The sequence below is a fragment of the Dipodomys merriami genome, unplaced genomic scaffold (genome assembly GCF_024711535.1).
Source record: "Dipodomys merriami isolate MVZ:Mamm:240054 unplaced genomic scaffold, mDipMer1.0.p SCAF_511, whole genome shotgun sequence".
In the NCBI taxonomy this organism is placed as follows: domain Eukaryota; kingdom Metazoa; phylum Chordata; class Mammalia; order Rodentia; family Heteromyidae; genus Dipodomys; species Dipodomys merriami.
Genome location: NW_027206082.1, coordinates 534,037 through 554,442, shown reverse-complemented (window position 1 = coordinate 554,442; position 20,406 = coordinate 534,037). Strand labels below are relative to the sequence as shown.

Here is a 20,406-nt window from a genome sequence, read left to right as displayed (position 1 = left end):
CGCCGGCGGAGCGGCGCCGGCCCCCGGGCGACCCGGCCCGCCGCGCAACAGTTGGGCGGCGGGCGGAGCGCGCTCCCGGCCGGCGCGCCGGCGGCGGGGCCCGGGCGCTCGGCGGCCCTCGCGCGGCGGCCCGGGCGCTCTCCTGGGCGCGCGGGCGCCCGGCCCTTCCCCAGATGGAGCCGCGCGCCGGCCGCCCCCCAGCGCGCGGAGCCTCCCCCGGGCGCCGAGTGCGCAGGCGCTGGCCGTGAAGCCGACCGTGCGCGGGGCTGGAGCGCGGTCGGAGCGCGCGGCGCGGAGAGGCGGCGGCGGACTGACAGACCGCGGCGGACTGACGGACGGAGCCACGGAGCCTCGAGCCGGAGGGCCGGCTGCGGGGCCGCGCGCGCCGTGGCCTAGCGGGCGGTCGCCTTGCCATGTCGCCCCGCACCCGCTGAACTAGGAGCGCCCGAGGATGTCGGCTCTGAGGAAGGTGCGAGCGGCCGGGGCGCGGGGGCCGGGGCGCGGGGCCGGGCGCCGTCGGGGCGGGCGGAGGGCGGCGCGGCGTGGCCATTCGGGGAGGGGCTCCGCGAGGGCGGCGGGGTGGGGCGCGGGGGCCCGGGGCGGCCCGCCGGGGACCCGGTCGGCGCCGGCGCTGCGGTCTCCGCTGGGCTGCGTGGTGCCCGTGGCCAGGGGCGCGGACCCCGGCCTGGAGCGTGGCGCCGGCGCCGCGGAGGAGTGAAATAACCCGCTCCGCGCTGCGGGCCGGGGGCGCGGCGCTGCCCGGGGCCGGCGGCCGTGACCTGTGCCCCCTCCGCAGCCCGCGACGGGCGCGCGGGCCGACCGCGCCGGAGCGACCCTGAGGGAGCCCGTGCGGGGCGCGGGGCGCGCGGCGGGCGGGCGCGGGTGCGGGGCTCGCGGGCAGGGCGGGCGCGGGTGCGGGGTGGCCGCCGCGGCCGCGCGGAGCCGCAGGGAGGGGGCGGCCGCCGCCCCGCGCTCCGGGGGCGCGGGGAGCGCGGGGCGCGCGGGGCTTTTTTAGGGTGGTTGCTAAGCGAGGCGCTACCCAGGCAGGGTTTTGTAACCAAGCCTCCCCCGGCAGCGGCGGCGGCGCCTTCCCCAGCGATGGGGGTAGTGAGGGTGGGATCATTACCGCCCTGCGCGGCGACGACGAGCGGCGCCCTCCCCGGCCCGGCCCGGGCAGGTGGGGCCGGCGGCGCGGGGGCGCCTCTCCCGCCCTGCCGCCCGCCCCGCGCGCCCCGCGCGGCCATCTGCTGGGGGCGGCTCGGAGAGGCGGGCGGCGGGCGGCGGGCGGCGGGCGTGCGCTCCGCGGGCCCCAGGGCCGGCAGGTGCAGGTCCTGCCCGGAGCTGACGACGCCCTGCGGGGGCTCCCGCCGCTCGGACCTGGAGGCTAGCCGCACTTCTGGCGAGCGTCACGGGAGCGGCAGTTCTGGCCCGGTGGGAACCCGCACGGAGACTCTCTGGGCGGCCTCCCGTGGCTTGCAGACAGCCAGGACACGTGCGCCCTCCCGTGAGGGGCGCTTCGGAGCGGGGCTTTCCCGGGTCCTGGGAGGGGCGGGAGGGCGCCCCTGGCGCGGCCACGTGCGGACGGGACTCGCGGCCCCAGTAGTTTCAGTATTTGCGGCTGATGCGGTCCACCTGTCATGCCGCCCGTAATGAGAGAGAACCACCGTCCCGGCCCAGGCCGCGCTCCTCCGGAGTCTCCGCAGGCCTGAGCGCCTCCCGTCCCCTTCTCCAGAGCGAGCGGAGTGGAGACTCAGGCTCACCACGACGCGGGCTTCACGTTGCTCCTCACACTCTGCAGAAGGGAAATGGGGAGATGATGAGAAGCAGTCACTTTTTGGCAGGTCAAGTTGTTACCCTGGTGTTAAAGGAATGTCATTAATCAGGATTTTCCTGTAGCCAAATCCTCTTGTGCAGGCAGCCGGGTGACTCACAGTTTTGGCCCCGGTGGTGACAGTGTGTGCGTGCCGTGATCTCTCCATGGCTTCACTGATGACGGTGGAGTGTGTGTGCCGTGTCCTCTCCATGGCCCCAGTGGTGATGGTGGAGCGTGCGTGCTGTGTCCTCTCCATGGCCCCAGTGGTGATGGTGGAGCGTGCGTGCTGTGTCCTCTCCATGGCCCCAGTGGTGATGGTGGAGCGTGCGTGCTGTGTCCTCTCCATGGCCCCAGTGGTGATGGTGGAGCGTGCGTGTTGTGTCCTCTCCATGGCCCCAGTGGTGATGGTGGAGCGTGCGTGCTGTGTTCTCTCCATGGCTCTGGTGGTGGTGATGGTGGAGTGGGCCATGTTCTCTTCATGGCCCCAGTGGTGATGGTGGAGCATGCGTGCTGTGTTCTCTCCATGGCTTCACTGATGATGGTGGAGCATGCGTGCTGTGTCCTCTCCATGGCTTCACTGATGATGGTGGAGCGTGCGTGTTGTGTTCTCTCCATGGCTTCACTGATGATGGTGGAGCGTGCATGCCGTATCCTCTCCATGGCTTCACTGATGATGGTGGAGCGTGCGTGCTGTGTTCTCTCCATGGCTTCACTGATGACGGTGGAGCGTGCGTGCTGTGTCCTCTCCATGGCTTCACTGATGACGGTGGAGCGTGCGTGCTGTGTCCTCTCCATGGCTTCACTGATGACGGTGGAGCGTGCGTGCTGTGTCCTCTCCATGGCTTCACTGATGATGGTGGAGCGTGCGTGCAGTATCCTCTCCGTGGCTTCACTGATGACGGTGGAGCGTGCGTGCTGTGTCCTCTCCATGGCTCTGGTGGTGATGGTGGAGCGTGCGTGCTGTGTCCTCTCCATGGCTTCACTGATGACGGTGGAGCGTGCGTGCTGTGTCCTCTCCATGGCTCTGGTGGTGACGGTGGAGCATGCCGTGCCGTATCCTCTCCGTGGCTTCACTGATGATGGTGGAGTGTGCATGCCGTGTTCTCTCCATGGCTTCACTGATGATGGTGGAGCGTGCGTGCCATGTCCTCTCCATGGCTTCACTGATGACGGTGGAGCGTGCATGCTGTGTCCTCTCCATGGCTCTGGCGGTGACGGTGAAGTGTACATGCTGTGTCCTCTTGATGGCTCTGGTGGTGATGGTGGATCGTGCGTGCCGTGTCCTTTTCACTGATGTCTTTCCATGACTTGGAAGAGAGCAAATGAGAACTTTTTATACCCCTCCTCTGGCTGTACGGCTCCTAGACCAATCACTTCTGGACTGAGAGAATTTTGGAAATAAAGAGAGAAAATAGGAAATAGTTCTGCCCCTCTCCTGTCACGCCACAGCGTCTCATACAATAAATGTGGGATTCGATCTCAAGGAAGACCCATCAGAGCTATTTCTTTCTTTCTTTTTTTTTATAGCTCCCTACCCCTTTACTCCCTATCCCTCATCCTGTCTTTCCTTCAGTTAAGGAATTTACAAATGTGAAATCCTTATGCTCTTGATCTATCATGTACAAATGTATGTTGCAATTCAGGTTAAAGGGTTAGCCTCTAAGCAAAGTGAGTACTACGTCAAATAATTCAAAGTGATGAAATTAAAATGAAAACTTTCTGACACCACAAGGTTGTTTTCACAGGTAGGCCTGCCTGGTCAGCTTTTCACTGTACTGAACTCAAAGACACCTTTTACTTTTTCCCCATTCATGTATACTAATGGGACAAAGGGTTTCACTGCCGTATTTCTGTGCATGCACAGAATATCTGTTGATCAAGTTTACCCACTCTGTCAGTCATCACCTCCTCCCCCAGTTCAAGCATTTAATGGGGTTTGTTCTATTTTTATACATGTATAGAAGCCTCACCCTCACCGTCCCTTCCACTCCTGCTGGCTTACACCCCAGACCGTCACTTCCAAAGGACTTTTCAGTGAAGCACAAATCTTACCAAGGGAAAAGGAAGTTTGGGTGTGCCCTTCGTTACTTGTGGGTTAGATGCATGAAAAACAAGATTTTAACTTTTATAGAATTCATATTGTATAGTGCTATTTCTCCCCAACTCTTTGTCTCTCTGTCTCTCTCTGTCTCTCTCTGTCTCTCTCTCTGTGTCTCTCTCTTTGTCCTCTCTCTCTGTCCTCTCTCTCTGTCCTCTCTCTCTGTCTCTCTGTCTCTGTGTCTCTCTGTGTCTCTCTGTGTCTCTCTGTGTCTCTCTGTGTCTCTCTGTCTCTCTCTGTCTCTCTGTCTTTCTCTGTCTCTCTCTGTGTCTCTCTGTGTCTCTCTGTCTCTCTGTCCTCTCTCTCTGTCTCTCTCTGTCTCTCTGTCTCTCTGTCTCTCTCTGTCTCTGTCTCTCTCTGTCTTTCTGTCTCTCTCTGTGTCTCTCTGTCTCTCTCTCTGTCTCTCTCTGTCTCTCTCTGTCTCTCTGTCTCTGTGTCTCTCTGTCTCTCTCTGTCTCTCTCTGTCTTTCTCTGTCTCTCTCTGTGTCTCTCTGTCTCTCTGTCTCTCTCTCTGTGTCTCTCTCTGTCCTCTCTCTCTGTCTCTGTCTCTCTCTCTGTCTCTGTCCTCTCTCTGTCTCTGTCTCTCTGTCTCTGTCTCTGTCCTCTCTCTGTCTCTCTCTCTGTCTCCCTGTCTCTGTCTTTCTCTGTCTCTCTCTGTCTCTCTGTCTCTCTGTCTCTCTGTCTCTGTCTCTGTCTCTGTCTCTCTCTCTGTCTCTCTGTCTCTCTCTCTCTCTCTCTTTCTCTCTCTCTCACACACACACATATACATTCTATGGTAATTTTTTGCTTCAGGTCCTGGATACTATTGCTGGACTTTTTTGCTCAAGGCTAGTGGCTTGACCACTTGAGCCACAGCTCCACTTATGGCTTTTTGGTAGTTAATTACAGATAAGAATTCCACAGACTTTCCTGCTTGGGCTGGCTTTGAACCTCAGTCCTTGATCTCAGTCTCCAGAGTAGTTAGGATTACAGGAATGAACCATAGGCACCTGGCAGGCCTGGCAGTTTTTACTTTGTTAGAAATTCCAAATGAATTATTAAAAGCTAAAAAATGATCCCTGGAATTTAGATTACATTGAGTTCCATGTACCCAGAACTCTACCAATTCTAAAATGAAGAACTGTAATATTTTGCTCCTTAGAGGGTTTGTTGTTTCTGCTTTTAACACATTGTCCTCTATAAGGATGAAATTGGAGAACTGATATAATTCTTCTCTAATTATTTGAGGAAAAAGTTCATTTCAGTTGTTAAGGTGTGTAATGTACAGTTTGATCATAGATCCTACAAGAAGCTAATTAAATATATTATTTATTGACCTTTAGAATGGATATGTCTGGTCATTCATTGGCTATCATAAAAATAACCATGATTCATCATTTTATCCAGATGGGACTTGTATTTAGAGCATTGCAGCATGTTGGCTATAAAAGAATTAGAGCCTACCACACAGGAAGTTAGTGGGCAAAACATTTCAGGCAGTTAAAATTACTCTTAATCAACCATGCTTTTACCTAGTGGTTAGTTTTCATAATATTAGCATCCTGGCTCATTACCATCATCTAAATGTGTTCGTTTGTTTCTAGGTACTCTGTGTACCAACCTGAGCATGGCAATTGATGCGCGTTCATGACAAAAGCATTCCAATCTTCAGGAGCCCGGCCAGGCTCCAGGCTGCACCATGCTGGGATTCCAGTGCAACTTCCAAAGCTGTTCCTGGTTGCTTCTCCTTTCCAGGACTTTAGAGCAGTAGCAGAGAATAGAGCACTTTCTGTATCTTTTTAAAGGCCAGTTCAAACTGGAGTTTGAGCTTCAGAGCCTCTGAAGACGTCTGCTTGCTAAGCAGACACTCTAGGACTTGAGTCGCATCCCAGGCTCTTATTTTAAAAATAGGGTCTTGAGGTTTTTGCCTGGCTGGCCTGACTCCACATCACTATGTTAAGGTGGTAGTTGAGCCAGAGTTTCACCAGCATCTGTCTGGCTGTTCACACTCTTCCTGATGTCTGCCCTCTGAGCAGGTGTGACAGGTGTGAGCCGTGTTGCCTGGATGTTCACACTCTTCCTGATGTCTGCCCTCTGAGCAGGTGTGACAGGTGTGAACCGGGTCGCCTGGCTGTTCACACTCTTCCCGATGTCTGCCCTCTGAGCAGGTGTGACAGGTGTGAGCCGTGTTGCCTGGCTGTTCACACTCTTCCCGATGTCTGCCCTCTGAGCAGATGTGACAGGTGTGAGCCGCGTCGCCTGGCTGTTCACACTCTTCCCGATGTCTGCCCTCTGAGCAGATGTGACAGGTGTGAGCCGTGTTGCCTGGCCAGATAACTGGTTTGTATTTTGCATTAATCCTGGAAAAGGTAGCTGGAGTTTGTGTGTAAACTACTGGCTTTTGTTCTTCTGCCATTGTTCTTTCTGGGCACTGACTTCATCTGATAACCAGAAGTCTTCTCCATTGGCAACTCGGCGTTTCTCAAACTGTCCTTCCATGTAGACCCACAAGAATGGCTACTGGTCACTGTTTCCTTTGCCTGTTTGTTCTCCATCCTGTCCCCAGAGGCCATGAACAGCCATGGCTCTTAAGAGCACACACTCCAGTTCTGCTGCTGGCCAACCAGCCTACTGGATGTCAGGAGCCAGTTCTTGCACAGAAGATAGTTTTCATCTGACCTTCCAGGGAGGTTCCCTGAGTGACCAGAGGATTTCCTGTGTGGCTGCCGTACAGTGTGGGCGCATCCCACCTATCTTTGGAGAAAGCCCCTCCCATACTCAGTGTTTGGCAATAGTACACCCTCTCTATCAGTAAGCTCTGATTGGAAGCAGAAGTTATAGGGGCACATCCCAGTTATTGAATCAACAAAAAAATAGGACATGCTGCCTAAGTTTTTAGATGTCTTTTGAGGAAGGAAAAGCTCTGGGGATACTATTGAAAAGATAGGGGACCTGTGGTTGTTGCAGATACTTCACAGCACTGGGGAGATGGCCTGCATGAAAACAAAGACCTCACTAAGCCAGGACCTGTTTGTAGAAGAGAAAAGCACTATTTTTAGTGAGTGATTTTTCTCCATAGTGCTAAATCATAAAAGAGATATTTCATGGTAGATCTTACATTTAAGAGTTGAGGCCAGGTACTATGTAGGAGTTGAATAAATACAGATATATTTTCCCCATTTGTGTCTTGTGATGCACTTTTAAGGAAATAAAAAGCTCCACATAAATAAGGTACAATAATCTTTTTCTAGTATTGATGTAAGCAGGTGGTAAACCATGTATGTACAGAAGCTGGGTCTTCATGTCTAAGGGTCATTGATGGGTCTACTCTACCTTGGTTTTAAAGTACATATGAATTCATGATGTATTTCCTGTGGACCACTCAGTTTTCTTGAGTTTTATGTACCTAAGTTCTTAATGTTGGTTTCAAAGCAGCCAGTGAACCTGTTTTAGCTTAAGGTAAGTGACCATGTCTTCTTGAAGTGAGCAGACCATCCTTAAATTTACAAGTAACCCTTTTACGATGAGGTAACTTCCTGGAAACTCAACATTAATTGTAAATACTGTAAAGTTAAATATGAATTGAATACATCTTAATATGAATTTTACAGGTTAGCCTATCTTGTATTAAACATTCTCTGGACAGGCAAATTAGCCTATAATTGGGCGAAGCCATCTAATACAAAGCCTATTTTATAGTGCCAGGTTGAGTATCTTATATGAATTATGAATTATTGAATACTGTACTGAAAGAGAAAAATGAAATAGCTATCTGAAGTATGTTTTTGTACCATCATACAGTGGAATAACTGAATCAAATCGTGATAAATCAGAGACCATTGCATTGTCTCCAGATGGTTTTACTTCCTCTCTCGTTCTTCAGGGAGAAGTGCTCCTTTACCCAATTAGAGCTTAATGTTTGTCTTGGCAAATCCTCCCCGGCCCCAGAAGACTGAGTGGGGTAAATTTTCTGTGTACTGTCATGTGGTGTGATTTACACTGTGCTGCAGTCATGCTTGCCTTGTCTGTGAAGAAGGATCCTCAACTCCCAGCCTGGGAGGCCTGGCCTACCTATGAGTGCATGAATTACATCACCCTTATCATGATGTTGAGATTCCCCCAGCTCTAGCCTGATGTGTCTCCCTCCTCTTCTGTCACTCACATCCCTTCTGTGGTATCTGGCTCTGTGCTCTCATCCCATGATTTATTGTTGCTCCTTGGCCTGTAATTTGACCACTCACCAGCAGGGATCCTTGCGTTTGCCCATACTTAACAATTTTTTCTGTTTGATCTTTCTCCGTTCTAATTTTTCCAGATTGAGGTGAACATTATTCCCCTGTGGTGTGTTTCCCAGGCCCAGGGCCAGATGAAGTCATCCCCAGAGTCCCGGCTCTGTGATTCAGGAGGGCACAGACTGAGAAAGGCATGTTATTCCTGTGCAGCCTCATGCCCAAGGGCCAGGGCCTGTCCTTGGTGGATAGCCGAGGAAGGGGCAGAAGTGGAACTAGACTGTTCAACAGATGTTGAAATGATAAGTAAATCTATATCACTGACTTCCTTATAAAACCATTGAATCCCTATTCAGATCTTTATTACCTCTCTAAGTTGTGTATACCTGTACAAGTTGTGTGTATGTGTACAAGTGGGTTATAAAATTTGAAAACACATCAGTGGATTTATATATCTACTTTATTTGCCTTTCATATGACACATTTGGCTTTTTAAGAATAATGTCTAGCTGGATACCAATGGTTCACACCTGCGATTTTAGTTACTCTGGAGGCTGATATCTAAGGACTGTGGTTTGAAGCCAGTACAGGAAGTGACAATCTGCGACACTCTAATTTCCAATTAAGTCCCCAAAATCCAGAAGTGATGCTGTGGCTCAGGAATTTGAGTTTTAGCCTTAAGCAAAAAGCTAAGGAACAGCTCCATGGCCCCAGTACCAGCACGTGTGCATCCACATAAACACACATACACACATACAAATTTATGACATTCTTTGTATAGTATTTTGAAAGTTTCTGAACAAATTTTTATATAACCTTTCTGTTAAAAATGGTTAGTCTATTGTGTAGGTGAATTAAAAAATTTTCATAAGCTGGCCACAAGTGGCTCATGCCTGTAATCCTAGCTACTCAGGAGGCTGAGATCTGAGGAATATGGTTCAAAGCCAGCCTTGGCAGGAAAGTCTGTGAGACTCTTATCTTCCATTAACTACCAGAAAGCCAGAAGTGGCACTGTGACTCAAGTGATAGAGTGCTTGCCTTGAGCTGAAGAGCTCAGAGATAGTGCCCAGGCCAAGTTCAAGCCCCACGACTGACCAAAAAAAAAAAAAATCATACACAGCTAAAGGTTACACTCTCAACTTTTGTTGCACTCACTTCCCCTATTTTCTCATGTGTTGTGTGATTTGCTTTAACGGCTCTCTAATAATAAGTAGTATTATTAGACTCTTACTGTGTGCTGGAATTCTGATGAGCATTAATTAAATGTTACCCTTATTAATTCATTTAGTTCTTGAATAGCCGTGAGGTAAGCATGCCACTTTCTCCATATAGTGGAAGAACAAACTGAGGGAGAGAAGCTAGCTAACCTGTCTGAGGTCACAGGTGGCCAGGTGAAGCTCAGAAGACTACCTTACAGACAGAGCTGGAATCCTTACTTGCTCCCTGGGCAGAGGATTTTGTTCATTTTTGTCACTGCTACGTTCCAAGCACCAAAATCATTGCTGAGCAGGAAGCTTGCAGTACACATTTGCAGAATGGATGAATTAACACAGAAATCTAACTGTATCTATGAAAGCTAAGTTGGTAATGGTTTTGAGTTTTTTCTTTTATTCTTTTTAACCTGTTTGTATCAAAATGTCCTTAGCTTCACACACAGAAAGTCCCACAAGAGGGATTTGGACAAGAATATGTCCCCTCCTACAGTAATATGTCAGATTGCATAGCTATCACCTGGGATCCAGGTTTTCCTGTTGGTGCCCCTCCAGCCTCCTCTGTCTTGGCATCATGTGTACTGGAAGGCCTGGTAACTGCCGGTAGCAGAAGAACTTGCTTTTTAGGCCTTGCAAGCCACTGGAGCAGCACCCATGTGAAGGGTTCCTCTGACTGTGTTAGGGTTCAGAATCATGTTCCTTTCTCCATCGAGGGTGATAATTGGAAATCCAGTTGTCATGCTCTTACTGGGAGGTTTTCATCGACAATCTATATGTCCTCAACCAACAAGAGAGGAGAAAGCTTGGAGGATGGTGTGGGAGGCCTAGCCTTCTGCTCTTCCTCTGCAAGCCTTCCTCAGCATCACACGTGGCAATGAGCGCGGCAGGGTTTGCTCACCGTCGCGGCTAGGAAACCTTTCTGTCTCATCTTCTCTGTGACGAAGCTTTCGGCAGTGCCCCAGAAGCCATTGCCTCACATCTCATCGCATCCATGCCCGGTTCTGCTCATAGTTGGGCAGCTGGGGCTCAGTTTAATCTTAACTTGCTGAGCTTTTCCTGGTCCCCCCAGAGCCTGTCAGAAGAGAGTCTTGGGAAAGCTGGCCCTCACAGACCTTAGGGGCATGGCTGGTGTCCTCCACAGCTCCAGACCACTGCTCTGAATTTACACATACCTACGGCATATTATGATTTCTAGCTTAATGGAATCTTGCCAGACACTTATGTGTATTATTGTAAAAGGATTACAATGATAGTGCAAAGCAAACAGGAACCTATGGAAATCTATCAGTCCATTGTAACCATTTCATGGTTTTTTGGTTATTTGTGTTAGCTGCACAATTGAATCCACTAGTTGTGTCGCACTACGGTTCTCTGGTTAACAAAGGAGCAGTGAAACACTTTGGAAGGCCTCAGGCCAGGGGTAGACTGAGGAGAAGCTAATCTCCGCTGCAGGATGAAACCCATCAGCAGCTCTCCATCTCTGCCTTGCCCTATCTACCACTGAGCTGCAGAGCTGGTTCAGCTCACCACAGGCTTATTCCATTCAGAAGTGCAGGCCCTGGGTGGAGAGAGGTGAGCTCACCAGGCCAGACATGGGCCAGGTAACTTGCAGTGGCACCCTGAAACAGGAGGGCACCTGTCCCTGCTGCTGCTGCTTCACAGCAAAGCCTTGGCGTCCAAACCACAGCAGATGCTCAAAACACATATCTAGTGTTATCTTACAACTGATTGCAGCATGTTTAAAAGAATACTTGAATGTGCATCAGGTAAAATCCAGATCTTCAGTGTTAGGAGAATTTTACCTTATAACTAATATTGCCTTAAGGTATCAATTATCTGAAGTGTGTCTAGTTTATTCTTTTGGTTTGGCCTATAGGTATTTGCTCTGTTCTTTTTAAGTCTTTTACTCTGTAATAGGTATAGGTTGTTCTTAGAAATGAATCCAGTATTTTCCAAGGGAACAAGAATAGGTAAACTCCAGAGGTCAGTATTTTATTGTATGACTTGATAATGTATTTCCTTGGTACTAGATCTTTTCTTTCTGCTAACTTCTGTTATGTGGTTCACTTTTCCAGACTCCTCTCTTAGGATGTATTTTATTTTCTCTCTTATCTGAGAGAGAAATTGGAGAACAGTTGGGCTTTTCACATAATTTTTTTCTGATTATATAATTTCTAAATATTCAGAAATTATAGGGAAGCATAAACTAATGTGTTAGCACTCACCAATAATTTGGTACTGTCAGCAAGAATTCCGTGATCTAGAAAGTCTATTTCTTGTTGTATTTCTTTTCAGCCACCTTGTTTTTAAACCAAAATTGACAATTATTCTGTTTTTATTTTTATCTCATTTTCTAAGACTATGACCATATTTTCAAGATATTTCTTGACAATTTTAATTGATTTAATATTTCAGTATGCAGTAAGTCAGAATTACCTCAGTGCTCAACATTGTTACTTTATGAGATTTTTTTGTTATTAATCTGTGATTAATATCCTTCTTGTTTGTGTAAAATGGGTGAAGAATCCAAGCAGGCAGTAATAAAAGGGTTAGTATTTTTCTCAATAAGCATTTGAGAACGGTCCAGATTACTAGAGAATAGTAGAAAGGAGGTGAATTTAAATGCTACTTTTTCTGAACTGTCAAGCAGGTTTGTTAATAGCCATGCACATGTGACACTGGATTTCCAAGCTGACTGGGTTGAAGGACCAGGTTCTGGCTGCGTTGTCTGCATCTGCCCAGTGTGTACACCTAGCAGCCCAGTCCTCTTCTACCCTGGCTGATCAGAGAACGCCACGTTCTGTTCTCTTAATGAGATGTAGACTTCCTCTTTTAAAAGACTTAATGGGATAGCATTTTTAAAGAATTTGAGATAGCTAAATTTAGCTTCTGAAAAATGTCCAGTGTGAAAATAAATCTGTTCTGAAATACCCTTTCTAGGCCCAGCTCTCCCACCCAGGAAGGTGCCCTGAGAGATGGAGGTTGGGCATCTCCCCCCTCTCTCCTGCCAGCAAACAGGTGTCCCTGGGCATACGGATCTCAGGCGACTCCTGCCAGTTGCTGGACTCTGCTGCTTGACGTCCCTGGGGCAGTTTGCCCCGGAGCCCAGCTGGCCTGTGGCCTTCTCCGCCATCCCTGGTGTCTTCTTTTAGGGTATCACAGAAGGCCTTTGGGAGGCCTGGTCTCTCCTCAGTCCTTGGGTCTTTCTTGTTCCTTATAATCAATTTTATTCTGTCCCATCTGACTTTTTTCAGGACTATTTTTTTCTTTTTTTGAACTTACCTTTAAGTAGTTGAGCTGAGGGTTTCAATTCAGTTTATTTCAGTTCCATTCATTTTATGAGTACAGTGCATTTTTGGTCAATGTCACCCCTCCATCTTTCTCCCCTATGTGTCCCAACCCCTCATCATTTTTTCTTACTAAAATACTATTCATTTGCTGTCGGGGAGAAGAGGGCCAATTCCTCGATCTTGATACATGGCATCAGGATAGATCTCACTCCACAGTTCAGGTGCCTGATTCCTGGAGGCTGGTCAGGCAGGGCACTGTGCCTCGCCCCCAGCACTGGCCTCCTCCACCTGTCACTGACCTAGGTCGGATGCTGTTGCAGAGCGAAGAGGAAGAGCTGAGCCTCAGGTCATTCCTGAGTCCTCTTGCCATCTTCAGGATGATGGACAGTGGATGCTTTTGCTCTTCATTCATCCTTGTGCTCCTTGGGGTACAAAAGTGTCCAGGTCAGGTCACACACAGATGCTTCAAGCCCTTTCCCCACAGCTCTCCAGTCAGGCAAGAAGTTCAGAAGCAAATGGCACGATGCCCATGAGCAGATTCTTGTCAAAGGGGCTCTGTGCCAAGGGGCCTGGATGGGGTTAGGCCAGGAGCACCTGCCTGGAGTGGTCCTGCAGGGCTCTCAGGATGGTGGCTCTTCTTAGGTGAGTGGCAGTGCAGAAGAGCCTTGATCTTTTGCATCAAGCTCTGGGCCCTGTTTTCTGGGCTGAATGCAGGGGGTTCTGTTAGGGAGGGGGAGGCTTGGATTCTCTTGAAATTTATAGAAAGGGAGACAAAAGAGGTGGTCAGTATTCTAAGAAAGCACCCTGAAACGTTGGGTGGTGTCCACTGAGGACCATTTGGCTGGCTACTGCATATCGGGCTCCTTGTGGACGCTAAGCTTGGGATCCTCTGAACTCTGGCTTCCTAAGAGGGGACACACAATGGCTCCTACAGGTAGCTGTCCTTTTAAATGTTGTTCTGTTCTATTACCTACACTTGTGCTTATTCCTATTCCAAACTGTTATTTTTAGACATTTTTAGAGTTGTTTTAGAGATGGATACCCCGTATCTCACCCTTAAACAAGCAAGCACATTACAGACTGACAGCGCATCTTGGCTGTCATATGTGGGTCAGGTATTAGCATGTCTCCCTGGCAAATGTGAAAACAGGCACTGGCACTCATGAGTGAGGAGCCCTTCTGAAAGGGCTGGGCGTATGGCTGGACATTTCCACTTGGGTGCACATTCTCATGTGGACCTGATAACTTCTCCAGGGAGAGAGGGCAGTGCCTGTTTTCTGAGTACTTGCTACTCTGTAATGTACACTTTAACAATTCATGTTTATGGCATTAGTAATTTCAAGGAAGTTAGGAAGTCTTGCTCTTCTATAGCAAATATGACCATGTTTTGTTTCTGTGTTTGCTTCCATAGGGAATTGGCAGCAGTCACTAGGAGGAACGCAAGTGTCCACACCCTAACTGCGCTTGCTAACTGCACGGTGGGGAGGGTCTGAGTGAAGTTCTGTCAGGTGGTGTTACCCTTCTGGTCTGGAGCCTTGGACCGGCCTTTAGGAAGGCCATGCTGCAGGATGGGTGCAGAGAGGCAGCACAGAGCCTGGGGAAACTGGAGGGAGCCACAGAAGGAGAACAGCGTGAGAAGCGTGCCCGCGGGCATACTGGGGGCCGGCCTAGAAACTTCTTTGATTTTTTTTTTTTAAATCGTCTGTTCTAACATCATAGGTATGAGAAATGTGCCAGCTCACCAGATGGAACACCATCTATCTCTTGAACAGTCGTATGGCCTTCTCTAGGATAATAAAACGAGATAAATAATCATCATTTTCTTTAAGGTATTTAAAACAAAATCTACAAAGTCAACAGGCTGCCTGCTACAGCTTGTCGGGGCTGTGGTGTGTGGCCAGTGTCAGGGTACTTGGAGTGGCGGTTATCGTGTCAGGTAGTGGAGACCTGGTGTTGATGGCTCCTGGGCAGGGTGGGCCCAGGAGCACAGCCGTAGTGTCTGGAGTTCGTGCCATTCACCGCTCTCTGTGGGTGCTGATGCCTTTAGTGAAGTGAGTGTAACTCAGAACAGTAGTTGTAGTACCCTCTGTCACTTTGGAATAGGTTGATAATTATTAAACAGATTGTAGCGAAAGTAAGAAGGGTGTGTGAGCGTGTGTGTGCGCGTGCGTGTGTGTGAGTGTGTGCTTGTGAGTGTGTGTGTGTGTGTGTGTGTGTGTGTGTGTGTGTAGAATGAGCATTGAGGGCCCTGAGCATGAGCAATGTCTGTCGTGGGTGATGCTGTGAGATGTCGGGAGAGGCTGCTGGATTCACACAGTTGAGGAACTGCTCTGGGCAGTGCTGTGCTAGTGGGGAGGGGTGCAGGGTGGCTCTCATCTGCTGACTACTTGGGAATGTTCTCCTGTTCATTCTTATTTAGTCTGGGTGGAATTTTGTCTATCTGAGAAGATTTTAAGATGTATCAAAAATGTATAAACTTTACTTTTCCCAAGTAGACCTTGGTGTTTGACGTAAAAGGTGGGATTTACTGTTTTTTGTTCCCAATTTGCTATTCACACGTAGCTCACTAGTAGATCCTACCCAGCACTGCCCCCCCCCAAACAAGTTTTTTGAGCCAGAAAGTTCCCAAGTCAGCCTCTTATGTGGTCAAACCCACGTTTTATAGGTGGGGAAACTGAGGACAGGCCCCTTCCTCTTTGCCCAGGCTATGTGCCGACCACACCTCCTCACGCCGTGCTTGAATTAGGAGAACATTCTTTTAGCAGATCTCCCGCCTCCAGTCTCCCTCAGCTTGAAACCATCCTACACACAGCTGCTGGGTAATCTCTGAAGCCATTTTTATCATGTCACTTCTCTGCACACTGTTCTCTGTTGCCTTTTGTCACATCCAGAATTCTCCTTTCTGGATCTCAAGGCTTTCTGCAAATTTTCCTCTTTCCTAGGGCTTATTATGCATCTTTACGGGACATTTGCTCTGTGGATGTTCTCTGTGTGGTTCCATATACCTGTTACATTATTTCCTGCCACTGGGCCCTTTATAACCTGCCTTCCCCTTCCCCCCTCCCCTCCCCTCCTCTTCCCTCTTCCCTTCCCCTTCCCCCCTCCCTTCCTCCCTTCCACTTCCCTCCTCCTCTTCTCCCCTCCCCCCTCCTGCCCTCCTTCCCTCCCCTGTCCTCCTCTCTCATTCCCTCCCCTCTTCTTCTGGAGTATGTAGGCCCTTGTACTTGCTAGGCAAAGACTCTATGACTTGGACTGTGCTTCTGTCCCATTCTGCTTTTTAGTTATACTTCAAATAAGATTTCTTGCTTTGTGTCTGGGCTGGCCTTCTGATGCCTTCTGAGTGTGTTCCAGCACACATGGGTTGTTCTTTCAAGTAGAATTCCATTCACTTTTTTGCATAGTTCGGCTTTGGACTGTACTTGGCTTTGGAATATTCTTCATCAACTTGTGTCTTTTTTGTTTTTTTTTTTTTAAACTGTATTTTTTTTTGTCTTTTCTTTTTTGGTACTGGGGATCGAACCCAGGACGTTGCACTTGCTAGGCAAGCGCTTTGCCATGGAGCTACATCCCAGCCCAACTTGTGTCTTGTAGTATATTTCTTTACTGATCTATTTTCTTTTTCCGTTTAAATCACAGCCCCTTTCTTTCTTGCACTTAATCCTATAAATTCTTTCTTCCCTCCAATTCTAGCCATTTCTTTATTTGTTGGTCCACTTTAGCAATTATTAAAGTATAACAGCTTGTACTTAAAAATTCCTATCCTGTTAAACATGTTGTCCTATAATGATTAGCTAGATTTATGAAAGCATACTAAGCCTCATATTATGAGGTTTCTTGGGAAAATAGCTTCTGTCATGGTTTCCTGACACTTGATGTATTTCACCATGTTTTAAGGAAGGCTGCTTTGTAGATTGTCTGCACCATCTGGCTGGTAAGATTCTCACCAGAGTCCAGAGAACAGCGCCTTGTTGCGGTTGCTCTTCTCCTGACACCTGTTGTGTTCTTTGCCACGTTGTACCTGCTCCAGCAGTTAGGCCGCTGCACTGAGTCACTGCCAGGGCCCTCAGGAGGAGGAGGGGTTGGGAGTTGCACAGTTCTGCATCTGAGCTCAGATGGCTGTGATCTAAAGGTCATGTGTCTTTCATTTTCCTTTTTTGGATTTGTAATTTCAGCAGAATTTGGGTAGTGAAATTGGGTGGTGAAGCTGTTCAGGAACCCATCTGATTCCCCAGTGCACAGCATGGTGGTTGCTGAGCAATTCAGGGCTTAGTCTGTACTTGGTGTGTTGAGCCTGTGCCGGGCATGTGGACCAGGCTTCCTGGAGTACACCTTCCATTCCTTTCATGCTTTTGTGAATGAGGGTATGTGGACGTGGCTGTGAAGCCTCAGCCCCAGTTGCTCTATCTATTATAGGGATTGCACTCGGGGCCTCACTCTTGGTAGGTGGTGCTCTACCAACGGAGCCAGGTTTTTAGCCCCTTTTTGAATTGGTTATTTTTTCAGTAAGGTCTCAATTTATGCTGTGCTGGCCTGGAATGAGATCACCCTGGATGATGGGTGTGAGCCAGAGGGCCCAGCCAGTGTGCTTTCCCTCTAGCTGCGGTGACAGACATGTACCACTGTGTCCAACCATTGGTTGAGATGGAGGCCCACCAATTTGTTTTTGACCAGATCGGCTTTGAACTATGATCTCTTGATCTGTGCCTCCTGATCAGCTAGAATTGCAGGCTTGAGGCACTGCCCCTGGTGAGGGACTCAGTTATTTTTGTCTGTGACATATGTGGAGGCTGAGTTGCTGCTGCCAGGGTGCTGGTCAGGAAGTTGTGGGAGGGCAGCAGGACACAGGGCCTGTCCTCTGAGTGTGCTTACTCTGTGCTTAAGTGGGCAGTCTCTCTTTCTGTGTCTTGTAACAAGTAGATACTGTGACAAGGCTTTTCAAGGTAGGAGAAACTGTATGAGGGAATCTGGATGGTCCCTTGCTCATGACGAAGCTAATTTTACTTTCCAAATGTTTTTGTCTAGATCCAGAAGCCCCTATGAAAGACAGGGTATTTTTTTATTTTGTTGATCCTGACTATTTTGTTATTTAACAGATTTGAACTGCTACTACATATTGAGCAACTCTTCCAAAATGCTTGGACAGAGGCATTTTAAATTTCAGATTTTTGGGGTCAGATTTTTGGATATTTACAAATACATAATGAGACTTTGTAGAGATGGACTTGTGTACCTTGTATCTTATGATGAAACCTGAAGGTGATTTTATGCATTTTTTTAGCCACTGCCAGGATTTGAACTCAGGGTAAGTGCATGTGGCATTTTTTTCTCACAATGCTAGTACTCTACCGCTTGAGCCATATCTCCAGCCTGGAATTTTGCTGGTTAGTCTTGAGGACTTCCCCCTCCCCCCAGGCTTGCTTCAAACTATCTTCAGTCTAGTCTCAGCCTTCTGCATATCTAGAGTTATAGCCAGGAGCCACTGGTGCCCAGCTATGGCTCTATTTTGACTCTGACTTGCAATTTACATTAGAAATCCAGATTTTGACATTAGAGTTACCCATTCAACCTAAACATAGGTTAATTTAAACATGCTCTCTCTCTCTCTCCCTCCTTCCCTTCCTTCCTTCCCTCCCTCCCTTCCTTCCTTCCCTTCCTTCCTTCCCTCCTTCCTTCCCTTCCCTTCCCTTCCCTTCTCTTCCCTTCTCTTCCCTTCTCTTCCTTCCTTCCTGCCTTCCTTCCTTCCTTCCTTCCTTCCTTCCTTCCTTCCTCCCTCCCTCCCTCCCTCCCTTCCCTTCCCTCCCCCTCTTTCTCTCTCCCCCCTTCCCTTCCCTTCCCTTCCCTTCCCTTCCCTTCCCTTCCCTTCCCTTCCCTTCCCTTCCCTTCCCTTTCCCTTCCCTTTCCCTTCCCTTTCCCTTCCCTTTCCCTTCCCTTTCCCTTCCCTTTCCCTTCCCTTTCCCTTCCCTTTCCCTTCCCTTTCCCTTCCCTTTCCCTTCCCTTTCCCTTCCCTTTCCCTTCCCTTCCCTTCCCTTCCCTTCCCTTCCCTTCCCTTCCCTTCCCTTCCCGTTCCTTTCCTTTGGCTTGAACTCAGGGCCTGGCCACTGTCCCTGAGCTTCTTTTGCTCAAGGCTGGTACTCTATCACTTGAGCCACAGTGCCACTTCTGGCTTTTTCTGTCTATGTGGTGCTGAGGAATTGAATCCAGGGCTTCAAGCATGCCAGGCAAGCACTCTACAAGGTAAGCCACCTTCCCAGCCCTGGGCACTTTCAGGATTTTCTGAATTCTGTGTCCTCTGTAGCATTGGGGTAAGGTGTCAGTCTTGCTGACAGGGTCCCTTCACTGCTGCAAGTTCATCTCAGTATTACATGCTAGTCTGGCATCTACATGCTCATGGGTTTGACATTCTTCCTTCCCTGCGTGCACTCTCGCACTCTCAGGATATATCAAGGATATATGCTGCCTAGCCAAGTGTCCACTGCCCATGAAGTGTGCCTTCTGTGACAGACCTCTGAGCCTCATGAAAGTCCTCTGCACAGTCCACACAGCTTTCCTACCTGATGATTATGTTCACTTGTGTTTTTCAGGAAGTGGCTACTTTACTGAAGCACACTCTTCAATTAGAGTGTGGAAGGCTGATTTAATATATACACTGACATTCACATTTCCTTTTAGGATGGCATCTTCCCCCCAAAAAACTCATTATGTCAAGTTAGCCTCATTTCTGGGCTTTGGTTCCCAGTCTGCAAGTAGATGGAATGGATTAGATATTGTCAACACTTACCATCAATTCTAAACATCGGTTTCTTTTCTTATGTACTTTTTGGGTTTAATTGTTCAGCCAAAGTTTCTCTGGTTCCCTTTACCTTGGGATGAGTTATTTCCAAATGCCATTCCATTTCCTAAGCAGGTATACAGGCCCAGTGCTACATGCTGCATAAATGGTGCCTTCCATCCCCAGCTCTGTGAATGCCATGGCCAGCCTGGTCGGCAGACGAGGCCCCAGGCTCCAGGGCCTTGAGGGTGGTACAGCTGCTCAGGGGACCGGTGTTCTGCTCCCTGCCAAGAGGCCCTGTGCACAGGAGGAGTGGGACGGGAAGGACGCGGTCCCCAAGCACCCTTGCCTCACGCTCGCATCACCTCCTCCTCCTAGAAGAGCTTCACTTAGGCTTTCTTTATCTTTGAAGTTAAGACTTCCCTTCCTGGGTAGAGGATAAAGCCTAATTCTTGCTTCCCTATTACTGTTTCTCAGGCTTGTTTGTATAAGAAATCAAAGACAAATCCAGTCTTATATATACATGGAAAGAATCACAACAGAAGGCAGTAGTGCCTTGCTCTGTCATTCTTACCCCAAGGTGAGTAGTGCCACTTTTAAAAATAAGGGTGTCAGCACGCGTCAGTGGCACAGCTGTTCAGGAAGCTGAAATCCAGAGGGTGTGATTCTAAGGCTGCTTGGGAAGAAAATTCCATGATATGTCATCAAAAAGGTGGGCTGGAGATGTGGCTCAAGTAGGAGAGTACCAACCAACCAAGCCAGCTGAGGAAGCATGAAGCCCTGTGTTCAGACCCTACTACCACAGCATAAATAAGTGATAGAATAAAATAGACGACTTTACGTCTCCCATATGCTCCCTTTACTCCCATCAGCAGCCTCCAGACTAGAGGGTCTGTTTATGATGGCAGGAAGCCTGCAACACCCTTTCTTTAGAGTCCATGCTGGGCGAGGGTCCTCAGCTGGGCTTGGAGATGAGCACAGGGTGGGCGTCCCCCCCTACAGCTCATGCAACTGGCC

General features: G+C 49.1%; 1 protein-coding gene across 5 annotated transcripts in view; it reads left to right on the top strand.

Moving 5' to 3' along the window:
* Window positions 1-252: 252 nt before the first annotated feature.
* Dlgap2 (DLG associated protein 2) overlaps window positions 253-20,406 on the top strand; it is a 545,299-nt gene continuing 525,145 nt past the window's right edge. For 4 of the 5 annotated variants that reach the window (XM_069998336.1, XM_069998337.1, XM_069998333.1 and 1 more), the window contains exon 1: window positions 253-469. In XM_069998336.1, the coding sequence (XP_069854437.1) occupies window positions 452-469 (18 nt within the window). In that variant the 5' untranslated portion in view covers window positions 253-451. Of the gene's footprint in view, window positions 470-18,772; window positions 18,855-19,866; window positions 19,970-20,406 lie in introns of those variants that run through there. The other variant, XM_069998335.1, reaches the window with a different exon arrangement.